The 16861-nt window shown below is 39.2% G+C and overlaps 1 protein-coding gene across 1 annotated transcript in view; it reads right to left on the reverse strand.

The window, feature by feature from the left end:
• The window catches only part of LOC123233198 (phosphoglycerate mutase 2-like), a 59090-nt gene extending 42483 nt beyond the window's left edge, over positions 1 to 16607 (reverse strand). Inside the window, exons 1-2 of the mRNA XM_044659349.1 lie at positions 16436 to 16607; positions 1612 to 1703 (exon numbers count right to left, since the gene is read on the reverse strand). Of these exons, the coding sequence (XP_044515284.1) occupies positions 1612 to 1703; positions 16436 to 16607 (264 nt within the window). The remainder of the gene's footprint in view (positions 1 to 1611; positions 1704 to 16435) is intronic.
• Positions 16608 to 16861: the final 254 nt, after the last annotated feature.

A 16861-nucleotide genomic window follows, 5' to 3' on the forward strand; every position in this document is an offset into this window, starting at 1 on the left:
ATCTATCTATCTATCTATCTATCTATCTATCTATCTATTTATCAGGGAATGTCAGAGCTATCTATCTATCTATCTGGGAATGTCAGATATAATCAGGGAATGTTAGATCTATCATCTATCTATCTATCTATCTATTTATCAGGGAATGTCAGAGCTAGAAAGATTGTTTTATACATGTATAATTTATACATATATCAAATATATATCTCTATATCTATATTTTTTCAGTCTTTGTTTTAGGTTATGGAATCCATTGAGAAGGGCAAGTTATGTGCTTCTTCTTTGACAAACATTTAGATCTAAGGGACTTGGTAAAGTTTGGTAACTCTTTTGCCATTTGTCCAAATTTTTAAGAAGTTATTTTCTTCAGTAATGTTTTGTAACTCTTTCCCAAAGTTAATTCTCTTTTAATAACTTTCTTGCATGACTCTCATTTCTTTCTCAACTTTCTACTTTACCACTCTTAGTTTTGAAAATAACATTTTGCTCTTAAAAAAACAAACCACCAACTCATCTAATATTCTTGTTGGGCTTGTACCCAGTCTGTACTTTTCTTTGATGCTTTGCTTGTTGATATTTTAAAGTCATTGTCTCCTGTGTTCATGTTGAATTTTCCTCTCAACATTGGAGATTTTATGGTTAAATTCTTTTTTTTTGGCGGGGGGGGGTCATTTTTCCAGTCTATTTCTTCACTTTGGATTCTATGTTAGTTTTGGGCTTTACTCACCTCTGTGGGAATGTCTTGCCAGTCTTTGTATGACCCTCTACTGTTTTCACAGCTGAATCTGAGAACCTGCAAGTGTTCCAATACTTCCAAAGTGGCATGTTCTGGGGAGAGGTTGTTTGCTGTACTCTTGGTATGTTCTCTGCTATTTCCTGACCCAGTTTGGTTTTTATAGACAGTAGCTGAGCTTGGTCACTATTCACTGAGAGGTTCTGCAGGTTTAGAGTGACTGAACTTTTGTTTCCTTCTTGATTTTAATCTCTAAATTATTCTACTTCAGTTTTATACATGAGACTAAAGGTTAGAATTGAGTCACCTTTCTTTTTTGGACTTAGAGCCATATAGCTAAATTTTTGATGCTTTCTTCATACATAGCTACAACCTCTCCCAGTCACAATGGAGATCACAATCACTCCTCTACAACCTGGAGCTGTGACCCAGAACCAGGCAATGGGCAATAGAGCTGTCGGTTGGTACCTATTCTCATTTCCAGCACTTTCCCCACCTCCTGCACTTTTTTTTAAGTTACAGTGGAGGTATATTGAGTTAACTGGGCAAAAATGTTGCCTCATTCCACCATCTTGATATTGCCTTGATCTAAGGGCATTTGGGTGTGGGAAAGGATTATTGTTATGATTGATGCTGGTGAGGAGGAAAACTTCCTTTCCATCCCCCCTCACTCACTTTTTCTATTCCTAGCCAAAGGTTTTAAGATCCAATCTCCAAGGATGACCATCTCCTCTGCTCAATCTTAAATCCGGGTGAGAAGGAAGAGTTTGGTGGTGTGATAGAATCTCTATTTGAAGAGACAAAGCTTCCTGGGAGTCTAGCTTCTAGAATCACTCAGGTCCTTCCCTTAGATCTCTTCAGGCACATATGCCCCACACCCACCTGGAATATGAATAGTCTTCATCTGTGGCCAGAGTGTGACAAACAGCACCAGGATGGTGAGAGCTGTCCAGGGTCTCATGGTGCAAATCTACAGAAAAGTATAACGTGGAGAAGGCACCTTACCCTCTCTTGAGGCCCATGAGAATAAGGCTGGGAATAGGGGAGGATTTTTGAAGAACAAAGGCAGGGCAAGGGCTCTTGATCCGTAGCCAGCCTCTTAATAGTCTATCTTTCTGATGCCGCCTGAGGGTCAAAACCTTTACAGAGCAGATGAACAGACACTGAATTCTCTGGAACAAGCTGTCCATCCATCAGAGGTCATGCCCTTGCTACAGCCTTTTGGGGCTTAATCTGTTCCAGCTTCCCAACCTTGACTACCACAAGAGTTTGGGACTCCCACCAAGGGCCAGTTCAATAAATATCCTTTGAATTACCAAATCATCCACAACAATATGTTTTTGGCTCATTATCATCAGAATGAATCAAGAGAAATTCTAAAGCATTTATTAAGTCCTTCGTTATGTCAGGCACTTACTATGTGATGTGCTGAAGAAGCAAGTAGAAGTGAACCAGACTGACCATAAAGATTTACATTCTAATAGGAAAGACTCAGACATTGAGGGGAGTGAATGCCAAGGAGGGTGACTGATGCCATTGGGAAAATGAGTGAGTTATCCTTTTCAGAAATGATAGCCCTGATTCAACTGCTAGTCTCTGAGGCAGGATCAGAAAGGAGTAGGAAGAGGAGAGAGGTGGCTAGAAAGGAGGTGGCTGGCCCGAGATGGTCACAATATAATAACCATTACTGATCAGTCAGGGATCAGGGTCACAGGGGTGAGAACAGTATCACTCTTTTATGAGAGATTTATTTCTAGTTCTATCTCATCCCATTCCCTTCCATTGTGTACAGCTCCATCTCACTTTCTTGGTATTGTTCAGAGAATTACATATAGAGGTTGACACTGAAAATGGGTCAAGTGCAAGTCAATCTGAGTGAAGGGACTGGACCTGGGGAACCAGAGAAAGCTGTTTAGCCTTTCAAAACAATAAGAGCTTTAAGAAAAGTTCATTTTGGTCCACAGAAAGAAGCAGGACAACTGGAAACAAGAATCAAATTTGTTCAACTAATATTTATTATACAAAAGCAGTGACTGGAGAGCCAGTCTTAGATATGGAAGGTCCTGGGTTCAAATCCGACCTCAGATACTTCCTGGCTGTGTGATCCTGGGCAAGTCACTTAACTTTCATCACCCAATCTTTACCACTCATCTGCCTTAGAACCAATACAAAGTATGGATCCGAAGATAGAAGATTAGGGTTTGAAAAATGTTTTAGACTCCTATCGATTATAGAAGCAGTCTCCATTTAAAAATGTTTCATTTTTTTAAACATCACTGCCATTTCCAAATAATTCCCTCTCATATCCTTCTCCCTCATACATGCAAGAGGCTTGCCTTTTTGTGATTGGATCTCCCAACAGAGAAGTACCTGACTTCTCTGAGTTCTCATACTGTAAGGGGAAGAGTAGTGTGTTTTGACTAAAAAGTCTTTTAAAGGTGTCAACTCTCATTTATATAGTACGGGAAGAGACACCAGCAGTCTCCAGGGTAAGAGATAATTCCCTTACATATACAAGAAATAAAATTAAGCAAAACGAACCTGTTATCAATATATGTTGACACACTGATAATAGATGTCTGATTCTATATATTGTGAAAAGGAATTCTTTATTTTCTTTGTCAAATTTTAAATTAATCAACAAAAAACTTAAAAACTCCCTTAGTACACAATACCTAGTCTCCTACTTCTCTCCTAAGAGGAAGGAAGGGTATTTTGTCATCAGTCCTCTGGAATTAAGATTTGTCATTGTATTGATCTAGATTTTGATGGCTTAAAAAAAACCCAGTCTTTTTTGTTTTTGTAACAACTCTAAGACAGAAGGACAAGGGATAAGCAATTGGGGTTAAGTGACTTGCCCAGGGTCACACAACTAGGAAGTGTCTGAGGTCAGATCTGAACCCAGGACCTCCTATCTCCAGGATTGGTGCTCTATCTACTGTGCTACCTAGCTGCCCCTTTGATACCCTTTAGTGTCATTTTCCTTTTCCATATTAGATACATTATGTATATTGTCTTTTTTCTGCATCAGTTCATACAAATCATCACAAGTTTCTCTGAATTCCTTTTCAATGTCATTTCTTGCATTCATATAATATAATTTGTTCACCCATCTCCCAATCAATGGACACTCACTTTGCTTCCTGTTCTTTGCAGACCTTATAAAACAGATAAAAAGAGGAAAAACTCAGGCTGGAAAGATGGTAGACTTGGCCACTAGATAGAAGGAATCTAGGTCTGGGGATTTTCTATGTAGGACTACTCTAAGTTGGTTCCTGATTCTGCTCAATACCTGAAAGGATAGCTAGGTGGCACAGTGGATAGAGCACTAGACCTGGAGGCAGGGAGACTCATCTCCCTGAGTTCAAATCCAGTCTCATACACTTATTAGCTGTGTGACCCTGGGCAAGTCACTTACCACTGTCTGCTTCAGTTTCCTCATCTGTAAAATGGTGTGGAGAAATAATTGTGTGACCTTGGGAAAATTACTTACCCCCTGTCTGCTTCAGTTTCCTCCTCTATAAAGTGAGCTAGAGAAGGGAGAGGCAAGCCACTCCATTTTCTTTGCCAAGAAAATCCCAAATGGGGTCACGAAGAGTCAGGCACTACTGAAAAGACTGAATATACACACCTGATACTGCCCACATATAAACCTTATGACCTGATGAAGATTGGAATGGAATATAGATCAAATTTGTAATAAAGCAAATCATGTCATCTTCAAGATAACTGAGTTAAGAACATGGCTTTGCTGGTTTATTAGGAGGAGCTGCTGGGAGTGCAACTTTTAAAAAACTAACAAACTAGAAAAAGAACAAATTAAAATTCCCCAAATAAACACCAAATTAGAAATTTTAAAAATTAAAGATGAGACCAATAAAATTGAAGAAAACCATTGAATTAATAAATCTAGTCAATTCCATTGATTAATAGGATTTTAAAAAAGAGAGAAAACCAAAACACTAGCATTAAAGATGAAAAGGGTGAAAATGATGAAATGAAAGCAATCATTAGGAGTTATTTTGCTCAGATATGTACAAACAAATTTAACAATGTAAGTGAAATGGAAGAATACTTACAAAAAAAGTAAACAGCCTAGAGTATCAGAGGAAGAAATAGAATACCTAAATAAACCTATTTTAGAAAAAGAAATGGAACAGGACAATAAGTGAACTTCCTTAAAAAAAGCATCAGGACCAAATGGATTTACAAATAAATTCTAGAAAACCTTTGAAGGTCAACTAATTCCAATATTTAAAAAAATTATTTGAAATAGCAGATGAAGGAGGAATCTTACCAAACTCCTTTAACAAAACAAACATGGTGCTGATACCTAAACCAGGAAGAGCAAAAACAGAAAAAGAAAATTTAGACCAAATTTATTATTGAATATGGATGCAAAAATCCTATATAAAAGACATCATGACTAAATAGGAATTATACCAGGAATGCAAGATTTAATATAAGAATGGTCTAGTATAAGGTTTTTATGGCCTAATATAAGGAAAACTAGCAACCCAATTGATTATATTAATAAGAAAAATAATAAAAACACGATTATATCAATAGATGCAAAAAATCTTTGACAAAATACAATATTCATTCCTATAAAAAACAATGGATAGCATAGGTATAATTGGAGTTTTTCTTAAAATGATATGAAATATTTTCCTAAAACTATGAGCAAGTATTCTCTGTAATGGGAAGAAGCCTTCCCAATAAGCTCGAGTGAAATGAGGATGCCCATAATCACTAATATTATGTAACATAGCATTAGAAATCCTAGCAATAGCAATAAGAGAAGAAAAATTGGAATCAGAATGGGCAAAGAGGTAATAAAACTTTATCTGTTTGCAGATATAATGATGATACATATGGAAAATTCTAGAGATTCAACTAAAAGTTAGTTGAAACTATTAATAATTTTAGCAAATTAGTAGATATAAAATAAATCCATACAAATCATCAGCATTTTTGTATATTACTAACAAAGTCCTGTAAGAATAGATAGAGATATTCCATTTAAAATAACCACGGATAGAATAAAACACCTAGGAGTATACCTAGGAGTAGCCCAGGAACTACATGAACATGATCATATAACACTTTTTATACAAATAAATCAGTTCTGAATAAGTGTAGAAGTATTAATTGTTCATGGATTGGCAGAATCAATATAATTAAAATGACAATCCTACCAAAACTGATGTACTTATTCAATGCCATCCCAATTAAATTACCAGAAAATTATTTTATTGAGGTGAAAAAAAACCACAACAAAATTCACTTGGAAGAACAAAAGATTAAGAACATCAAATTAATTAAAGAAAAAAATGTAAAGGAAGGAGTTCTAGGAATATTGGATTTTAAATTGCATTATAGTATGCATTATAAAAACAATCTGGTACTGGCTAAGAAATAGAAAAGTAGATCATCATAGTAACCTTGTATTTGACAAAATCATAGATCCAGATTTATGGGATAAGAAATCATAATTTAGTAAAAAATTGTTGGGACAATTAGAAAGTAGTTTGACAGGTGGGTATCTGGGGACAAAAGTATGAAGGTAACCAGTGCCATGAGGCATCATAGGCTGGTCTGGCCTGAGTGGTCTAGCTTTGAATGGAGGTTCAAGGAGGAACTCACCAATCAGGAGAAGATATAAGAGTGATCATCCCATTTTCTTTTAGGTGAACTTAAACTGTCCCTTTAAGAAACATGGCATCAGGATTTCTGTAAGAACTGGAAAGATCTACATAAATGGATGTGGAGGGAAATAAGCAGAACCAAGATAAGATTATACACAGTAACTGAAATATTGTGAGACGATCAAATGTGATAGACTTTGCTACTAACAGCGATACAATGATCCAGGATGATCCTGAGGGACGTATGACAAAGAATGCTGTCCACATTTAGAGAAAGAGCAGAAATCCAGAGGAAAACATGTGATTCATGATTTGTTTGTGTGGGTATAGGATTTGGGGTTTCATTTTTAAAAAAATTATTATAAAAATGAATAATAAGGAAATAGATTTTGAGTGATAATATATGTATAATCCAGTGGAAATGCTTGCCAACTCTGGGATGGGGGAGGGAGACAATATGAATCATGTAAATATGGAAAAAAAAGAAAAGAAAAGAAAAGAAAAGAAATATGGCATTAGGCTCAGAGTTGAGAGACACAGCCAACTCTGCCATCATTTACTTGTGAAAAAAAAAAAGTAGTTTGACAGAAACTAGGTATGGACTAATATTTTACACATTCACTCTAAGATAAGATCAAACTAGATACGTGATCTAGACAAAAAAGGAGACATAATAAGTAAATTGGAAGAACAAGGAACATATTACCTTGTAGATTTATGGATAGGAGAAAAAGTGTACGAGTCAACAAGAGATACAAAACATTTTGAGATGTACAATGGAAAATTTTGAGTACTTTTAAGTTGAAAAGCTTTTGTTCAAATAAGAGAAATGTTTCCAAGATTAGAAGGAAAACAAAATTAGGGGAAAATTTATCGACAGCCTCTCAGATTGAAGTCTCATATCTAAAATACACCAGAGAACTCTGTCAAATTTATAAGAATAAGAGCCATCTCCAAATGTATAAATAGCAAAAGATATAAACAGACAATTTTTGTTTGTTTTTATTTTTTATCTTATTTTAATAACAACACATAAGTATTCCAAATTTATATGATTCATGTTGTCTCCCTCCCTTCTTCCCACCTTCCTCCTGGAGTTGACAAGCAATTCAATCTGGGTTGTATGTAATATCACTCAAAACATTTTCATATTATTAATTTTTGTAAGTGAATAATCTGATAAAAAGCAAACCCCAAATCGTACACCCAAATAAACAAGTGATAAATCAAGTTTTCATCTGCATTTCTACTCCAACAGTTCTTTCTCTAGAGGTGGACAGCATTCTTTTTCATAAGTCCCTCAGAATATTTCCTGGATCATAATATTGCTGTTAATAGCAAAGTCTAGCACAGTTGATCATCCCACAATATTTCTGTTACTGTGTATAATGCTCTCCTGGTTCTGCTTATTTCACTCTTCAATAGTTCATGTAGTCTTTCCAGATGGACAGATACTTTTTGAATGAAATCAAAGCCATATATAGGTATATGAAAAAAATCCTCTAAATCACTATTGAGTAAAGAAATGCAGACCAAAACAATTCTCAGAGGAGGAACCCAAACCTATCTCACTTTTATATGGTTCTGATTCTTAGAAAAATTTTCTTTACATTATACCCAAAGTTGACTTTGCAATTTCAATCCATTGTTCCTAGCACTGCACCATCCATGTGTGGAACCACTGGTGACAGCAAATGGAGAAATTTCGGACTCTGTGGACAAGTTAATTTACCTTGGCAATATACTTCCCAGAGATGTATACAAAGACGATGAGATTGATTACTATATTACCAGAGCTGAAGGGCTACAAAGTCGTCACCCTGGCCTCATTGTTGCATGTCTGTGAAACCTAGACAGCCTACCAGTGTCGCATCAGAGAACTGAATTGTTTCTATTTGAATTGACTCCGGAGGATTCTGAAGACCTGGCAAGTGAAAGTACTCAACTCTGAGGTCCTTTCTTAAGCTGAACTGCCCAAGCATTCAAGCTCTTCTTCAGAGAGCGTAACTCTGATGTGGAGCTCATGTTGTTTGAATGCCAAACGTATATTTGCCAACAAGATTATTTTAGGGGGAATTCACATAAGGCAAGTGCTCAAAGTGAGGTCAGAAGAAGCAATATAAAGACACTTTAAAGGTCTTTCTGAAGAAGAACCTTGGTATTGATGGTGAGACATGGAAGACGCTGGCACAGGACTGTCCAGCGTAGTGTGCCCATATCAAAGAATACTCCATGAGTAAAGCAAAATTGCAGTGGCTCAAAAGAAATGTGAGAGGAACGATTAGAGGCATCTCCATCCTACATGTTCATAGGGGTTATTTGTTCCTGACTTGTGGCAGAGTTTTCTGAGTTTGTATCAGTTTTGATTCTCCTCATTTTGGTTTCCTTCAAGTATGAAGGACAAAAACCAGCCAGGAATTTTGAACCATCCAGGGCTAAAGGACAGATTCCCTGGAACGTTCCACTACAGACCTTCTAAGCTGATGTTAATCCATTAATAACGACTCTTTGAATTGCGACATTCATCCAGTTCAAAATATATCTAACTATATCACTAAATCTAGTCTAATTCTTCATCTCATCCAAATGATTAAGACAAGAGATTTTTGTTGCATCCAGGTATTCTATTGCTACCGAATTTTCTTCTTCTACCAGTCTAGTAATTGCAAAAAAAATGAGGTTAGTTTAGAATGATGTTTTCGATGAAATCATGGGCCTCTTTGTAATCACAACTAACTTTTCTAAATACTCTCAAATGTATTCTAAATCACGTAACAATTCTCTAGAATTTTGCCTGAAGTTAAAGTTAGGTTCACTGACCTATAACTTCCAAGGTTCAACAATACTTTTTTGCAAAAAAGTTTCTCTATCTTTCTATCTTTCAATGATTACATGAATGGATTCATTTACAAAAGACTGTTTATATTCCATTTGAAACAAAAACAAACAAAAACAAAACAAAAACAAAAAAAATAACAGGAGTAAATAACTCCCAGTTGTATACAGAGAACAATGTAAACCAGTGGTTCCCAAACTTTTTTGGCCTACTGCCCCCATTCCAGAAAAAATATTACTTAGCCCCCTGGAAATTAATTTTTTTAAAAATTTTAATAGCAATTAATAGGAAAGATAAATGCACCTGTGACCATCACCACTCCCTGGTTTGCTGCAGCACCCACAAGGGGGCGGTGGCGCCCACTTTGGGAATCACTGGTGTAAACCAACTTGGGTACCTATAATAAAATGTGCCTAGTTGTTGCCCATATTTAAGTGGACTTCCTCTTTTGGACTATGTATTAATAGGCAGATGACAAGTCCAAATACTAACTTACTCTAGTTGTTTACTACACATTCACCTTGAAAATAACTTACCTATTTGCATTGGCTCACATCTATTAACCAGCTGCTTTGATTATAGAAATTTGCTGCAAAAGGAAAAAAGCAAGGACAGGACCATAGCTCTGTTTGAGTTCAGAGAAGAGTCACAGTTGACAACCAGTCGTGCAGGAACAAATGCCCCCTTACAGCCAGGCTTGGGAATAATCAGGTGGAGATATTTCTATTCACATAAATTGGGAAGACCCCATCTCATCTGTGCTGAGATCACTCTCTCAATTTTTCCAGATAAGGGCCTTTACCTGTCCTGATTCAGAATTTCGCTTCTTCTAAGTAGCTTGTGGCTTTTTCTCTTAGGGTGGATTACTGACAATAATGATCTAATAGAGAACTATACTGGAATTCAGAACTCAAAATAATATTAGCTGCAAGTCTAAGAATTTTTACCTCAAATAGCAGAATTTCACTAATCATAAAAAGAAATGATGGCTCAAATCTAGTTAGCAGGCTAGCTCAAAAATGCTGTGTTTTATGTGAGTTAAGGAGGGCTTCCACAGGGTGGTGTGGAAGGTTAGTTCTTTTCCCAGAAGTTTTGTTGGCTTAGTTTTAACTAAATCTGGGGTTGTTACAACAGCCCTGAGACAGCCTGTTAGCCTTCTTGCCTCCGGGTTATAGCTATAGACTCTTACCAGGTGGAAATTTTCTCCATGTTTTTATGCCAAGACTCAGCATGGCAAAGCTTCCAGTGCATTTCCACTTTTAATACCAGAAAAAGGTGGAACGGAGGGACATGGTTGGGTATCCTATGATGGGGCAGGGAAAGTAAGGCAGACTTTAGTTAATAAATTAAAATTAACCATAAATTAAAACTAACCATATCTTGGTATTTCATGGTCAAGGAAGGGTTAAGTACCAGATAAATTTAAACAGCAAACTGCTTGTATTTTTATTCCCTTTCACTCTGTATATGTATTTTTTCCCTCGTTTTGGTATTGTCCTTCATTGCACTAAAACAATGGGACAATCAATCTCTCCCATTGAAAGCCTGAGGTGAGAGTTAGCTCTGTTCACTGGGACGATTCCTTTTTACCTTTGAAACATCATTAATAGTTCCTGGCAGCTTTTTAGTCATTCTGGCTGGCTGCATTTTCCCTTTTAGAAATCTTTCATGGGGCCACAGACACTTCCTAGCTGTGTGACCCTGGGCAAGTCACTTAACCCCCATTGCCTAGCCCTTACAGCTCTTCTGCCTTGGAGCCAATACACTGTATTGATTCTAAGATGGAAGGTAAAGATTAAAAAAAAAAAAGAAAGAAATCTTTCATGGCAACAAAATCTACAAATAATACTAAATAAGACACAGGACAAAGATTTTCTTACCATAACGATATAGCTAAATTAAGGAAAACACATTATTCCAAGCTCGTTAGCCTTAACTTTTTCAATTTGTCATAGTGAAAAGGGCCAAATTTAGCTAAAACAAATTATGAGCTGAATTCATTACAGACCCCAATTCAGGCTGACTCCAAGGAGTGGGGCTGGTCCTCCCCTCGCCGCTTTCTACCTTCTACTTTCTCATGGCCAGAATCCCGGCGAAGGGCAGGATCATCATTTCCTTTTTAAGTATCATAGTGGGGACGGGGAGTCAGCCGCGGTGGCGGCCTGCCAGGGCCCCAAAGATGGGAATTAGGGGAGGGAGAGAGGAAAAAACCCAGAGTGGGTCCTGCCTGGCCTCAGGATGGGTGGAGCGGAGGTCTGCAAGCAAGTCTTGCCATGGAACCAAATACTGGGTTCTGATAAGGTTTCCCCCTTTCATTAGGAACTTCCTGGCCAGAAAAGCCTACCTGGGGGGTCCCAGCAAAGCTGGAGTCCTCAGAGGTGAAAAGAAAAAGCCCCAAAGCACAAGTTAGCAGGAAGGGGGCAGAAAACTTACTTTGGGATGGAGTAAACTGGGCCAAAGAGGAAGGAAGATGAATTGCCCCATGCTGGGTTCCAAACATGATGGTGGGGGACAGGGCAAGATGAGGGTCTTGTCCAATCTCCACGAGGAAGGAGCAAGCTCTGTTGAGAGAAGGAGGAAGATGGTGGAATGGCCCTACTGATGGAGTGGCCTTCCTGGTGGAAAGGTTTGTCCTTGGAAAGGTGCCGTGGAAAGGCATTGCAGTGGTGGTGGGCTTGGAAAGGGCCCAGGAGGTTTTGTCTTTTTTTTAAACCCTTAACTCCTGTGTATTGGCTCCTTGGTGGAAGAGTGGTAAGGGTGGGCCATGGGGGTCAAGTGACTTGCCCAGGGTCACACAGCCCTTTGTTGGGAAGTTGTTGCCCTGCCTTTACCAAGGAATCAATGCCATTTTACCCAGAGTCCTCTGCATGGCCTTACTCATGGTTCAATTTGTTTCCCCATTGGAGGAGGCTGAAAACCACAATGCAAATGAGATGCTAATGAGATGCTAAACACCGGGTATAACTTCGTACTTTTGCCTGATTCTGGCAGACTCTGAAGGAGGGGAAGTCACTGGTTGGCTGTGCCTAAGCTGGTCGACTGGTTGCAGAGCTCCTGCCTACTTCCTTATAGCAACCTGTCTGCAAGGAGACTGGAAAGGTAGGTTGGAACAAGATTGTGAAATTTTGAAATTCAAACCCAAAGATTTTATATTTAATCCTTGAAGCCAGGGGGAGTCACTGAAGTTTATTCAAGAGAATGACCCAAACTTTAGAGAAATGACTGTGAAGGATGCACTAGAGACACTGTGTGAAGTGAGGAGAGGCTTGAGGTGGGGAGGCCGAGCACAAGGCTATTTCTATAACCCATGTAAAAGGGTCTACACTAGGGTAGTGGCTTGAGTGGAGAGAAGAGGGCGCCTTAGAGAGAGGTTGGGGTAGAAATGATATGATCTGGAAGCTGACTGGATAGACATGACAAGGGATTGGGAAAAGTCAAGAACAATGACAAGATTTTGCAGTTAAATGACTGGAATGACAGGATTATAGAGATAAAGAAGTTAGAAGAATGGTGGGTTTGGAAGGAAAGACCCTGAGATCTGTGTCTGACAGGTGGAGTCTGAGATGCTCATGGGGCATCCAGTTCAAAATGTCTAATATTTAGTACAAGGCATGGGAATAAAGCTCAGGAAAGAGACCGGATGGTTTGTATTGATCTGGGAATCATTTGAACAGAGACGAAGACTTGTTGATGAGATGGCCAAGAGTGAGGAGTTTAGAGAAAGACATGAAGAGGGCTCAGAAAAGAGCCTTATAGTTTGACATTGTGATATGGAAGATGAGTTGGCAAAAGCAGACTGAGAAGGAGTGGTCAGAGAGGGAAGAGGACAACCAAGAGAGAGTAGGGTCAACAACAGTGTCCAATGCTTATGGAGAGGTCAGGAAGGATGAGTTTTGAGGAAAAGCCATCAGATTTGGCAATTAAGGGATCCTTATTAACTTTGGAGGAAGTAGTTCCAGTAGAGTGATGAGGCCAAGAGCTAGACTATATAAAGCTGAGAAGTGTGTGAGAAGAGAGGATGTGGAGACATTAAGCATAGATATCTTTTCCTAGAAATGACTGAGAAGATGAAGGAAGGAAGGAAGGAAGGAAGGAAGAAAGGAAGATGAAGGAAGATGAAGGACAATAGCTTGAGAGGATAGAAGATTAGGGAGGGGTTTTAAAGATGGGGAAAACTTGGGGATGTTTGTTGGCTGCAGTAGATAGGGAGAATCATGAATTAATTCTTACCCTAATGGAAGGAGAAGAATGATTTTGGGAATAATTTTGGGGAGAAGGTGGGAGGGGGTAGAATGAAGGGTTTATGAAAAGGAAGTAGTAATGGTGAGGAAAAGGGTCTCTCCTCTATCAGAGACTATAATAAAGGAGAAGACAATGGGAGATGACATTGAGGGGCTGGGAAATATAGAACGGGGGAGTCTCATGGGTGTCCACTGAGCCATCCCTTATCAATCACTTCCCCTTATCAATGAAGCTCTTCCTAACTACTGCTATTATACCAACCACTACTCCTTCTTTATAGTTAACATCCCTTCTTACTCTCTCAGGACTATTGCTATAGTTCCCTTGGCTGCCCCAGAGTAAACCATCCCATTCTCAACCCCCCATTCACCCACTCAATGCCTATTCTTTCTCCCCTCCCCATGCACTTACTTCAATGTTACTCTTCTGATGATACTGTTCCGTTGTGCCCTTCCACTGTGCCCTCTGGAATTCCTGTCATATAATGAACAAACTTCCCTTCATTTTAGACTCTCTCTTGTACTCCTTCCAACTTCTGGAACCCACAGAAATGCCCCCAGATGGCACTGTATCCCTAGCCTTCCTTTTCCAGTACTGAATGTATCTTTTCTCATATTCTTGGACACATTCCTGGAGGGGGAGTCCGAATTCTCCTTGCTCCTTCATTGACATTTTTCAGATTCCCTCTCTGTTGCCTTCATTCAGCAACCTTTCTTCTCTGGAGGTTTATTCTATTCAAATTGATCACACTGTCCAGATCCTAGTGGTCATTATCCTTCTCTCTTAAGGAGTTTATTCCTTGCTTCATTATCTTCTTTCCCACCATAACTCTCACCCTTATGTTAAGGGGACTTCAATATATTCATTGATATTTCCCCAAACACTCTGACTTCTTGGTTATTGTTCCTGAACTGGAACTTTAACATAAATCAAATTGTTGACCGCTATCTCGTAGAAAGTTGTAAAAACTCAAGAACATTTTCCATAGTTGTTGCTGTGTCAAATGCCCACAATCTTCAAGGAACATGGAATGAGAAGCTCTCAAAATATAGAAAACTAGCAAAGGAGTTTAAAGCCATGTGGGAATAGGATGAAATGTATACTATCACTGATGTCTTGTTGGTTATTGGAGTTCTGAGGATATCTAGGGGTCCTTCAGAAGATGAGCTTTCATCCAAGTACTTTTGTTCATCTACAAACTATAGCTGGTTATTTGATCCATCTGGATAATAGCTTATAAAAACATTAGCTCTGAACACGTAATAGTGAGATAGCCCCTTGTCAACCAGAACCACTTTTATCTAAATTCCATTACAAGGGGGCAGCTGGGTAGCTCAGTGGATAGAGAGCCAGGCCTAGAGACGGGAGGTCATAGGTTCAAACCTGGCCTCAGACACTTCCCAGCTGTGTGACCCTGGGCAAGTCACTTGACCCCCATTGCCCACCCTTACCACTCTTCTGCCTTGGTGCCAATACACAGTATTGACTCCAAGATGGAAGGTGAGGGTTTAAAAATAAATAAATTCCATTATAAGAGTTGAGAATGAAATGATACTAATAGCTGATATTTGCATATTGCTTCAAGGTGTACAAAACACTTAATATTTATAGATCATCTCATTTAACACTATTTAACACTTGGAATAACTTTTTGAGGTAGGTATTCTTAGCTTCATTTTATAGATGAGGACACGAAGACTTGGCTAGGTTAAAAGTCTTGTCCGTGGTCAAAGAACTAGGTCTATCCTGACTCTTTCTGTCATTATGGTTTACTTCTTCTCAGCCTGTGTCATAGTAGAAAATTATACGATTTTGGAGGTGGGAGGAAGCTCAGAGAGTATCTACTATAATGGGGCCTTGAAAGGTCTTCTCCATAACAAATATGACCCATAGTCATCTTTGTTGTTGTTGTTCATTTTGTGACCCCCGTGGACCACAGCTGTCGGGTTTTCTCAGTAAGGATGTTGGAGTGGATTGCCATTTCTTTCTCCACCTAGATTTGCTTTAAAATTAAAAGTGAGTGTAGCACCTTCTCTGGGTTATTGCCCAAATTCAGCTCTCATACTTCTATGAATTCACCTGAGGTTACTAGGAGAAGCAGGAGGTGGGAACATTTATTCATTTAATAAGTATTTATAAGACCTGCAAAAGCACAGAGGCATGTTTACTATACATTGTGTTTTCTTTCTTTTTTTTTTAAACCCTTACCTTCTGTCTTGGAATCAATACTGTGTATTGGCTCCAAGGCAGAAGAGTGGTAAGTGTAGGCAATGGGGGTCAAGTGACTTGCCCAGGGTCACACAGCTGGGAAGTGTCTGAGGCTAGATTTGAACCCAGGACCTCCTGCCTCTAGGCCTGACTCTCAATCCACTGAACCACCCAGCTGCACCACTATACATTGTATTTTCTGAGGCAGCTAGTGGTGAAGTGGATAGAGCATGGGACCTGGAGTCAAGAAGATGTGAGCTCAAATCTAGCCTCAGTTACTTATTAGTAGGGCAGGTCACTTAATCTTCTTCAGTTTCTTCAATTGTGTGAAATGGAGATCATAACAGCAGCTACCTTGAAGGGTTGTTGTGAAGATAAAATGAGATACTATTAGTAAATAGCATGGCCCGTGGCACTAGCACTTCTAGAACTGTCTCTCCTCTCCTGTCCTCTCCTGTCCTCTCCTCTCCTGTCCTGTCCTGTCCTCTCCTCTCCTCTCCTGTCCTCTCCTGTCCTCTCCTGTCCTCTCCTGTCCTCTCCTGTCCTCTCCTGTCCTCTCCTGTCCTCTCCTCTCCCCTCTTGCCTTGCCTTGCCTTGCCTTGCCTCGCCTTCCCTCCTCTCCCTTTCCCTCCCTTGCCATTGAATCAAGGAGAACCCAATCTAGGAACATACTGGATTTGGGTATCTTTGACAGAAGCAACCAGAAAACAGCATTTCCACATCTGAATGATCTAAGCCGGGCCAGAAAGGACTTAGTAACTAGCTCACCTGTGTCGACTGTGACCTGATTAAGCAGTAGGAATGGAATGGAGCAGAGATTGAATCTGTCACAGAGTAACTGTGTTGCCCTCAAGGTAAATGAACTCTTCATGGCCAATGTAAGCTCGGTTGCCTCTTTGGCCTCAGTGAGAGGGTCTGGATGGGAGATAAGGGGTCGCATCTCCCAGATCTAGCCCCGTGCAGGAGCCTCAAACCCTTGGAATGTAAAGACGAAAGCACACGTTTTGATCAGATAAAAATTCCAAGGAGAAAGACAGAGCATGTCCTCTGATGCACAGCCTGTACTAGGGAACTACTTGTGCTTTTATAAATGTGCTTCTGAGGGGGTCTTTCTTGTTTCTAAAGAAGCAGTGAAGGATAGGTGATCTGCCAAAAAGGTAAAGTCTCGGAGAGGGCCAGTGGGGTGGCTAAATC

Source organism: Gracilinanus agilis, chromosome 2 (genome assembly GCF_016433145.1).
Source record: "Gracilinanus agilis isolate LMUSP501 chromosome 2, AgileGrace, whole genome shotgun sequence".
Taxonomy (NCBI): Eukaryota; Metazoa; Chordata; class Mammalia; order Didelphimorphia; family Didelphidae; genus Gracilinanus; species Gracilinanus agilis.